The 11,364-nt window shown below is 36.6% G+C and overlaps 1 protein-coding gene across 1 annotated transcript in view; it reads right to left on the bottom strand.

Moving 5' to 3' along the window:
• Window positions 1-8,431: 8,431 nt before the first annotated feature.
• The window catches only part of LOC108006990 (uncharacterized), a 33,822-nt gene continuing 30,889 nt past the window's right edge, over window positions 8,432-11,364 (bottom strand). Inside the window, exons 2-3 of the mRNA XM_065866208.2 lie at window positions 10,375-10,432; window positions 8,432-10,221 (exon numbers count right to left, since the gene is read on the bottom strand). Of these exons, the coding sequence (XP_065722280.2) occupies window positions 10,076-10,221; window positions 10,375-10,432 (204 nt within the window). The 3' untranslated portion in view covers window positions 8,432-10,075. The remainder of the gene's footprint in view (window positions 10,222-10,374; window positions 10,433-11,364) is intronic.

The following is an 11,364-nucleotide window of genomic DNA, read 5'->3' as shown; positions in this document are numbered from 1 at the left end:
CCCAACCGCCACTGGGTACTTGGAAAATATCCATTTTCTCTGTAAATGCACTTTAAATTTCCCTGAATAATAGACGTCCTTATAAGCTAATCTGAAAAAGATTTATTTATTTAATATTTTTTATGAATAAAGAATGACCTTAAACTGTATGTTCTATAAATAAGTACTTAAATACCAATTTTTCAACGAAAATGAACAATTTTTTTTAAACTGAAATTACTGATAAAATTCTTTTTCATATTTATAGTACTTACAGGATGATAATAGAATTTTCCTATTAAAAAGTTTTCGATTCTCAAATTAAAAGGCAATAAAATATGGTATCATTTTCAAAACTGTGATTGATCTTAATTTAATTTAGTTAATTCAGTTAATTTTATAAATACTTTGAGTTAAAAGATTTTTTTTGCTTTTAAGATAACCATTCATTAATAAAATGACTACATATTTTTTAACAATTAATGCGTAGGTCTATGCTTTTAGAGCAAAAGAATTGGAAAACTTGGCGTTAAGCTAGGTGAAAGATGTTAACCAAACAATAGAGTGTCCTTGCCCAAAGTTCTGCCTTCCGTTATCCGCTCTTTGGACCATGAAATCTTTGGGTCTTGGCAAACAAACATTTTGGGGATAGAACGCGCGAAGGCATTAAATTGCTAATTAATTACACAACGAATCTTGGAATCCGAAGGATGAATTATGAATGCTTGAGGGGAAATGCTGATAACAAAGGCCGGCATTTACGAAAACAACCGAAGGCATTGCAAGTTAAGCTACTTCAAGGGGTTAACTTTAATTTGTTTACATTTAACGCAGCCTTAGGCAGTTATATAACTGTAGAGACCTTAGTTGCATACATATTTGATAAATGCATATAACATAATTACAATTTAGTGCAAGGTATTAAAGTGAAGCTTCGAGAAATTGTATGCTTGAAGTGTAATCATTTAATTACTTTTTTTGTGTAAACTGTGAGTTTAAATAGAGCATGCAAGTATGTAAAGTACTTCATTTACCGCAGTCAAACTTTTCCCTGTTAACCACTTATCTGTTTTTACTACCTCGAAGTGGCGGAATCGTTTGCGGCCAGCCGCATGCAATCAAAATGAAACATTCTGGCAGTGTTTCCACAGCAATCGCCTGTAATTAAATGGCATTGTAAGTCGGCTCATTTAATTAACACTTGCACGTACCGTATTAAAAGCATTATTATTGGTCCCAGTGGCGACCATGATTCAATCAATTAATGCATTACCAATTGCTACCAGGAGCACAAAATCAATTTCGCTCTGCCCTGCAGCAATAGCAGTCAGTCAATCAATCAATCAATCAATCGATCAAGATTGAGTTAGTAGCACACCATCGCCAACTACGGCAAGTAGTTTGGCATCAATCAAAGTCACCAAGTTCGGCGACTGGCGATTGAAGTGGTGACAATTTGGCCAGGGACCTTCAGCACAGCAGCAGCAGCAGTTGCGACCACAAATTGGTTTAACGCTTAGGTGGCAAAACCAACCGTTACCGCGCATCGTGCATAAATTACAAATTAAATGGTGGACAAACAGTGCCAGTCCTGAAAACAAACAAACCGCAGCAATTAGGCGATGATCAGGGGTTCGAATGACAGATACCCCAATACTAACAAATCATAAAAAAGAACGAATCAAGAGAATATTTTAGCAATCCAAAGAAGGATTCTTTACGAAACACGTTGTTTATTTCAGTGCATACTTCTACACACCTTAATAATTGATTTAAAGTCTGTAGTAATATCTGTAGCACGCTTGAATATAATTTTGCCACATGTTAATCAAGGGTTCCAAACACTTAAAAAGGTGTCTACAAGTATGCAACAATATATTTCCAATTCGTCGGTCCGAGAAGAGATTATTTCACTGCATACTTTAAGACACCATCTTAAAATATTAACCTTTATGAGAACATAGATTTTATAAAGCTTATTCTACGATATCAACATATTCGTGACCTATGCCCTTTATAAACCTATGTTCACCCGCTAATACAACTAAAGCTTTCAACACTAATAAATTCAGTGGAACATTAGTTTAAAACGCCGTTAATGTCCGGGCAATTGCGACCAAATTGACGGCGAGGTGTAAACATGTTCCCAAACCAAAAACGAAACAAGAGTTACACAGAATTTGCATTAGACAAATGCACATTACGGGCGAACTGGTAATGTCGACCAAAGTGCGTGATGGTGACCGCATCGACATTAGCACGTTGCAGTTGTTGTTTTGCCAATGGGGTGACCTCCGCATTTCCCCCGAGAAGTGCGAGTGCTGAACCAACGCTTTTTCCACATCATAGCCCTTTTGCTCCCCCAGCTCGCCCGCTTTTCTGGTTCTGGTCTGTTGATTTGTGGCCCACAAAATGGGACCGACAGGTGGTAGGAGGTATTGTGAAAAAGATTTCAATTCAGCACACAATCCCAAACCCAAAAAAAAAAATCAATGAATCCATGGTTTTTGGCAAATAGAAAACTGTGGCCAAAGTCCGTTCGAAAGTTCTCACCCGGTTTAATGACGTAGGCTTACCTGACTGGATATATAAGCTCGTACGACTTTTTTGCGGTCAAAAGCCTCCGGCTAAGATGGCCTCACTAATTTCAATCTAAATTCAATAGTTGCAGAAGCATTTCCCTTTCATTTTTCTTTTATTTTCTTACATTCCTTCCCTTTTGGCGCCCTCTTATAATTGAAGAGTGGTTTTATTTTTGGGATATCAGCGGCCGTAAAAAGCAAGGTGAAAGCAAATGAAGCATCCTGCATAAAAACAAAACGCCCAAGCAGGCTTAAGCACCTGCAGAAAAGACCAGCAACAATGAATGCTGGGCTACATCGGTGAAACGAGGTTAAAACGAGTTAAGCACTTGAGGGCATGGTAGGAAAATGGGGGAAAAAAAAAGGAAATCGCGCATTCGCCCCGTTTGCCCGTGACGTTAACTGAATGCCAAAGCCGCCGCTCTCTGTATTTGTGTTTGTATTTGGGCTTGGAACCTGGGACCTGGGCGAAAAAAGGAAAAATTTACGAGTTTAATGAAACCTGAAGAGGTAAACACGGTTAAGGATTCTCTGGGGAGTGGTCAAAGTGTAATTATACACACAGGCCCACGCACACACTGCGAACTGTTGACCGCGCGGGTTAATTGCATCAAAATCTGCACAGTTCGGTGAAAGCATTTCCCTGGCTCTTCAGCTCTTCACCTGCTCATCTCGTCACCTCCTAACCCCCCCCACCCGTTCCAATGTTCTTTTGGCTTTTGACTTGCCCCGGGCCTTATGTAGTGTCCGCAGGATGGAACTTTCAACACGATGGCATAACAGCGTTAAGTCCAGCATCTCGCTGTCATCATCATAATCATCTCCTGCAGGCTGCTGGTTCCGGGAATCAAAGAGCGGGATTGTGGCCTCAACAGCGGATGATGGCCTGGCTGACCCAGGGGGAATGCGTCATAGATTGAAGATGATAATGCAGTGGGCTTTTAGGCCCCTCTTCCACTAACTAGTTAAACGGGTATAGGACACACGTATGTAAGAATGTATAATGGAGGAAATCCATATTAAATAAATTATACGATAGGTTAACTGTTCCTTTAAAATCAATTGTTATTTTTTGTGTCTAAAAGTATGCAACAATATAGTTCAAACTCAGAACTCAACGAATTTACTTAAAAAGACGACAATTCTTATTAACTGCACACTTTTAGACTACTAGAATAATATTTTAAAGTGATTTTAAAGCCCAAGTAATTTGTGTGGTACCTCGGCTTTCTATCATTCAGTAGAACTTTTAAAATTCTTATAAAGGTGTCTAAAAGTATGCAGTGAATAAAAATGTTGAGCAAACGGATTACAACATAATAACTTACATCCAACGATTTTTTAATCCCTAATTGGTTATACAATTTATTTATTTCTCTCCTGTTTAATTTAAATTTAAAATTAAATTTAGTTCATCCTCTGCTTACCCATTACTCTGCACTTTGCTGTTCACATACTCACCGTTTTTACTGACCTTTACCGAGAATAATGAATCTAGAAATTTCTAGGAATGAAAATGAGTTACGGTTCCGAAGAATTGTTCACTGAATTTCAGAACGATAAAATCCATAAGTGCTATCTCTTTAATGAAAAACCCTACAGTTCCACTTCATATGTGTACCAAGGCACCGAGAGATATGGCCACGATTTGATTAATTAACAATTTCCCCGACTGCCTGGCTTGTGCTGGGGCATTAATGGTTCTTGTCTAATTGATTTCATCCATACTGACTAGCTCCTCCTCATTTGCGGCCTGTGAATGCGGACAAATGTTGGTCGGCGAGCATTGCGTATACGTAATGGGTGTTTGAATAATTTAATGGCTGGTCAGCGCAAAAGGTCAGAGGTCTTGGCCTTGATACTTTTAAAGCATACATATATGGACGCGCCATTTATTAAGGCGTCAACTGGTGTGTGTGGGCCAATTTTCAATTAAGAACAGCCGAGCAGGGGGGAAAATGCCACGAGAAAGTCAAGAGACCAAGCCAAAAGGGGTTAAGGAAAAATGAATTAAATTAAAATATGAATTGCACAACGAGAGGAGGCAGGAAGATCGAGCGATTAAACACGCGAACTGCAAGTAAGTCCCGCGAGCAATCGTTGTCCTTCCGTTGTTAATGACATAAAAAGGATGAAGCAGCCGGCCGTCGAGTTCTTAACTTTCATCTGGCGACTTGCGACGCCTGCAACTGACATTGATAGGGCCCAGTGGAAAGGCAACAAGCAATTAAAGGCCATCTACCATCCACCATCTTTCATCTTTCCCATCGAATTGGTATGGTATGGTATGGGGGCTGCTTGGAGGTGAGAAATGCCAGCTGTTTTATCCCATCATCCCAGTCAGCTGCATCGACTGGCTTTCCCCTGGCTCCAGGCTTACAAAAGAAACTTAATTGTTTTTCCCTTACAGCTTTCAAGCGAGTGCTTGCATTAAGAGCTGTTAATTGCTAAATGGTCGGATAGATATGCTAATGGCCATTGCCTAAATCCGCCTGACTAATCAATAATTTATCAATTTAAATGAGCTGCAGGATAAAAAGAATGAAATCAATTAAAAGCCATCTAACGCATTTGGTGTCAAAGTAATGGGAAAAGCATCAAACGAAATTAAGACAGTAAAGATTTAATTGAATGCTAATGGCGACACTATTTTACTAACCTTTCAATTATCAATAAAAAATGTCAACGTGCTTAAAAGCTTAATTATTTATTTAGTGCGTGAGTTTTAAGTCTAAGTTTTTAAGAAAATTCTTCAAACATTTATAAACAAAGACGAATGAAAGCAAGCTTGCAGAATATTACTTTGTAAAATTCTTAAAACATTAAAATAAAATACTGTTCTTAATTTTAAAATACGTTAAATATTTGGGTTTCTGCTTTTAAGATTAATATAAATTAATGATTATAGTTAACTTAACCGTATCACTTTGATATGCATTTTAGAAGGGAGATAATTAGAGATTGAATTTTCACTATCTATTTAACATTATTATTAATGAATAATATTGAATATTAAATTTACCTGCTAATAATGCTAGTCCTGACAATTTTTTTCTGTGTATCATCACTGGTATTACCTACCCTGATGCCAATGGCCGTTTAATACTCGTCGCAGAAGTTTTCTTGACGGTTGGGAAGTGACATTGCGAGTTGCCCCCAGGTTTTCACGGTCTGCGCTTCCAGTTCGCCAACTCCTGGTGTGACGCTCATTAATTGGATGTGTTGCAGTGGCCAGTGGCATTTCGTTTGGCTTGATTCTCATATCCACTGGCAGTTGGCCACTTCGACTGATGCCCCAATCCAAGACCAAGACTATGTCTAAGTTTGGGCAAAATGTGGCTAGCTGACATGGCATTCTCGTTTCCATTCCCGTTGCACTGGCTGGTCAACAAGCTCTTGGCAGCAGAATCATTCATTATGGTTTGTTTCCTTTGGCAGCACCGACTTGACTTGACTCGGATTGGTTTAATTCGGTTTCGGCTTGACTGGATTCTGCTCGAGGAGCCTGGCATTTATTATGTTGGCCCCAAGGACACAGAAAACAGGCAACGTCTGCAGGCAACACGCCCACAAAAATGCTTGTGTTTGTGTTCCTGGCACACAAAGTGTCATAAATTAATGCCGTGTGGGTGTGGTGTTTGCTGCCTTTTGTTCCTTCTGCTGATTGTGTGTTGCAAAAATTGTCAACATTATTTCATTCTCAGCTGCATTGAAGTATAAAATAAATTAACAAATATTTACAGCAGGCATTGCTTGCAGAATTTTAGTTCTGGCAAAGCTTTAAGAATTGATTAATAAGCCTGCGGCAAAGTAATTTACGTTTTAAACGTGTGCGAATGTGCAAATTTCATAAAAGCTGCATTGAAGGGGAGCCATTTTGATATATTTTAACAGCTGCCGATTTCTCAATGTCACGTTAACTTTTGTTATTGAGTTAAAGTGGTGTTGCGGAACATCCTATTAGGTCGACAAAACAAATTCGACAAGTTTTCAAGAATTTAACACTGAACAGTTGTTGATCGTAAAATTAACCTCACATTGAGAAAAGGAATTTGTCTTTTCGAACAATTTAAGTTCATTAAGTTAACTTTCTCTGACATATACTAGTCTAAGCCCCTAACACGTTGAGGAAACGGACTTAATGATTTTTATAATAAAAAATAAGTTAAAACCCTAACCAGACATTGAGAAATCTGACTAAATCGGACTATTTAAAGACCATCAGATAGCATTTATGGAACATTAAACATGCTAAATTTTGGGAAAATCCTCATTTAACACTACCATAAAACAGATATCCGCGAACTCATAGAATTTGATATGTATATATGAGAAAACGGAATGCAGGACTGACTTGAGTGGATATCTCGAGGATGCGCATGGTGCTCCAGTGGAATCCTGATGCCGCTGACAGCGGGCCTTACATCCTGACTCTCTGATGAACCGTGGCCAAATGCTTCAGACGGCCAACAACTGCGGCCAGAAATCCTTGAAACAATTTTATTCCTTTGACTTTGGCTCGGCTGGGCTCTTGTCTTGGCGAATACCTCGGGGGATACTTGAATACTTGAATAGTCAGGAACCGCGATAAAGGAGTGGTTATTACACTGCCGCTTCATCAAGCGCACTGCAATTTGGGCTACCCATTTTCGAGAAGGGGGGAGGTCGTAACTCGAAATTAATTCGTTTGACAGCACCAAGGCTGCATTTATTTCGATATTTATGGTCGGCTCTTTTTTCACTCACTGTGCCGCGTAATTGCGGCAAATCCTTTGCTGACATACACACACACACACCCAGCGCATTGTGCTTTCAATTGTTACATTACGAATTTGTTTGTTAAGCCTCGCCCTAAGCTGACTGCCACGCCCCTCCCGCCCCTCGATGGCTGACAAACAAAATAAAAAACGTTCTGTTCTGTTTGTCACAACGATATGTAAAATGCGTGGCTTATCCGGATTACCGAATGCTGGAGCGCACAAACATTAGCACGATTCTCTCTTTTTATTTGGATTTTTTTGTATTTTTAGTGATGGAAGGGCACCTAAAATGGCAGAGCTAAATTTAAATATATCAAAGTTTCTAAGGGGATATGTATGTAAATAAATATATCAAATGAGTTTCAACAAAAATTCTTTCTTTAGAACACAAAAGGTCTATAAAAATATATGGAAAAGGAAGAAAACAAGTTGATGTATAAATAATTTATTATATTATAATTATTAGTCAAAGCACAGGGCTATTTGTATAAAAGAAAACCCTTTAAAAAATCCAGATTCATTTGTCCAATTTGTTCCGTTTTTTATTACATAACTATGTGACAATCCTAACAATGAGCTCATTTTTTGCTGAGACGAAGGAAGAGAAGCTATCCCCTGCTCTGAAAAGTTATTAGACGAATTCACCACAATAATATATACAACACATAAATAATTTCCATTCTTTCTATCCAAGTTTTGGGATATTTGTTCAAAGTGTCGGTTGAGAGCGTCGAAAAAACCCTCAATTCAGGCAATAGACTCCCGGGGAGACAAATATTTATTGCCCTGTTGAACTCCCAGAAAATTTCTCAGCCCAGGCTTAACTTGGCCATTACTCTTTTTTGCTCCAGTTTGTCAGAGCCACTTTGCTCTAGTTTGTGAGAAGTGGCCCTTGAGCAATGGGTCTCATTAATTCAGTTGTTTGGAAAGGGAAAAGGGAAAACTAAACTGGTTTATTTTTTGCTCGTTTTATTGAAGTTTATTACTAAAAATTTAAATTAAAATTTTATTGGAAATACATATACCATATACATACAATTATTATTAGTGTTGTAATTTCAATTGGAATTTTCTCGTTTCTCGATTGGTTTTCGATGAGAGTGTAAAAATAAATGATTGCATTAAATGTGGCCAAAGCAGACAGATCGCTCGACATTTTAGCTGGCAAAATGTCAGAGAAAATTTGTGGTTATAATATAATTAAATGAAAATCCGATTTACTCATTTTGTTATGTGGGGGATTTTAATCATATGCAAATTATTCAAATGTGAGCTTTAAATACGAGTACACAAGCTGCTTTGGTTTTGAGGAACTAACATTTAACATTTTTATATGTTTAATCGCTTCTCTTTTTGCATATTTCACACATTTTTTTTGCTTTAATATAGTGAAAGCCCTTAGACCTAAACTCTAGGTTTTTGTTTTTAGGTATATATCGTATGAATTGTTCATCATATATGTTTATAAGTATTAATCGTTCAAAATATTATTATTGTAAATAATTAAAAATGGAATCGCATAAGTGCTCTATAAGAAAATCGTTAAGAACTTTCATGGTAATTCACTTTTGTTCACTAAACTCTCGATAATTCTAAGTAATTCTATTAATTAGTTGATTACCTACGTTACGCCGAATGGTTTCTATCTGAGCTAGATTTTGCTACAAGTATTTTATTCGTGAGTATCAATCGATTTATATCATTGCGTTGTTTTAGTTTTAATATTTAATTTAGAATCTCATGAACAGTGGAGTGAAAACGTCTTCGATTTTCTTTAGTGTTCGCCTCTATTATCATAATTCGTACGACCTTAAGCTTACTTTCACAATTGTATTTAACAAACATTAGTTTTGTTTCTTTTTCCAACGAAAAACAATATTTTGCTTAGTAGGCGCTATTAGCTTAAGAAACAACATATAATGGATAGACTTCCAGCAAATATTACTGTTCCAAAGTGCAAAGTCACAGACCCCAAAATAAACTCACTGTGACTTTGACATTTGCGTAATATTTGTGTGTTCTATATGCAAATTATAAAACAAACAACTATCTCAAGCTTATCTTGAAGACTGTTTTATCAAGAGTCGCAGGATTCGGGATCCTAAGTAATTAATTTCTACTTTCGTTATTTACCCTTAGGTATACTAAAATTAGTATGTTTATGAAATGCATCCAATACGAACTCGGCGATATTGATTTATTTTTTGACATCTCAATGTGATTGCGATTTCTTATGTACTTTTGACAGCTGGCATAATCTTAAATTTAATCTCTTTTTTGGTTTATTTTATTAATGCGATTGTTTTCTATACTTTTTTTTAACACGATTTTAATAGTAATTTGGCATTGCAATTGTTAATTCTTGTGAATATGAGTTGTTTAAGCTTTCGTTATCATTTACCAACACTATTTGTGTTTTTTTTTGGGAAGACAGTCAGAAGTACAAAGCCTCAAAGTATTAACAGCAAACATGTTGGCAAAATAAATATAAATTCATACGTGTATAATCCGAAATCGCATGAGTTTATAAAATACACAAAAAAAACAGGCTCAAATGGTTAATTTTTGTTTAACTTTGCGTTATCGCTTCTTAGTTTGATTAGGTCCCGTTCACAGAATTTTGTTTGTATTTTTAACAACTTTTTCCGAACATAAAATAAATGCTAACGATTGAAATTTTATACATTCTTCTTGCTGCAAAATAATAAACTAAAAAGGTAAAAGACTCATATAAAGATAAGTTGGATCATCCACTTAACGTCGCGTATTCCAAAAATCAACGAAGGTGGGCCAGGCCATCGAAAGAATGGGCAGGGTCAACAGGATGACGGAGTAGGCCAATTGGGTGCCGGAATTACAGCCGTCCTCGGTGCAGCAGTACGTTTGAGTCTCCCAAATTTCTATTCAAATTAAACAATCATGTTTCATAATTAGCTGAGGTCAATTAAATTAGTGCAGATTCGAAATTGTGGTTTCTAACAATCCCAGCCAATTACATCGTTCATTTAGCATATGGTTAGCCCAAAAGGCTAATAACCAAAACTCTTACTCACCTTTTTCCTGACACTCTGTAGCACAATCACGAACGGTCGACAGCTCACTAACATATTTCTGAAAAAAAGAGAAAAAGAGCACATAATATATTATTACAATTTGTAAAATTGTGGCATTTGGATTCATATTCATGACAGCTTAATTAAATATCAACCGAGTCCAACTGCATATGCACTGTCAGTATAATAAAAATCTGTTGGTCAACAGGGCGTATGAATGCCATTAACTTGCATGTGTGAATGCCTGTTTATGGCTTTCGCAAACCAATATCAATAAAAATAATCAGGCCGACAAGTCGATTATATTGCATATATTGATGAGCATATAAAAAAGGAATTTGTGTCGATTTTAAAATATTAAATATGCAAATATTTCGTATTTATAGTCCATTTAATAACCGTTAAGGTTATAAATACGAAATTTATTTAAGGGTGCCCACACCAACGGATTTTTTTTTATATAAATGGTTATGGAACGAAATTATATTATAATTTTCGAAATCAAATAGGATTATTCCGTCAAAATGTTTATTGCATTAACCCGTTCAAAATTACTTGTCTCTAATTAAATTTTAATTTTACACATAAATGCAGTTATTGGTAAATTTAATTACTTGATAGCTGGCTATAAAAAAATACAAAGCTGTAACTTTCTTAAATACACGTAGAACTAAAACTGCAGGAGGACCATAAACTTGAGGCAACCGCAAACAAAGCCAACCAAGTTTATAGGTATAAACATAAACATTTTTACGACGTAATTCGGTTTTGAAAAAGCAGATTAAAAAGCACAAGAAACCTTTGTTTTGTTGGCCAAATGTTTGCCATAAAGTTGGCTAGAGTCTTCTATATGAGTGCCCATCACGATAAGTAGGTCGTAAGTAGGTTATCTCAACCGATTCGCTGACCCAAGTAGATTTCAATCAAACCCTAAAATAGCATTCCGCTTTGATGTCTAGGTAATTCTTGGCGAGAATGCTCTGAAGGAAT

The sequence above is a fragment of the Drosophila suzukii genome, chromosome 3, assembly GCF_043229965.1.
Source record: "Drosophila suzukii chromosome 3, CBGP_Dsuzu_IsoJpt1.0, whole genome shotgun sequence".
In the NCBI taxonomy this organism is placed as follows: domain Eukaryota; kingdom Metazoa; phylum Arthropoda; class Insecta; order Diptera; family Drosophilidae; genus Drosophila; species Drosophila suzukii.
The sequence above is the reverse complement of the archived record's forward strand: the minus strand, read 5'-3'. Positions and strand labels throughout refer to the sequence as shown.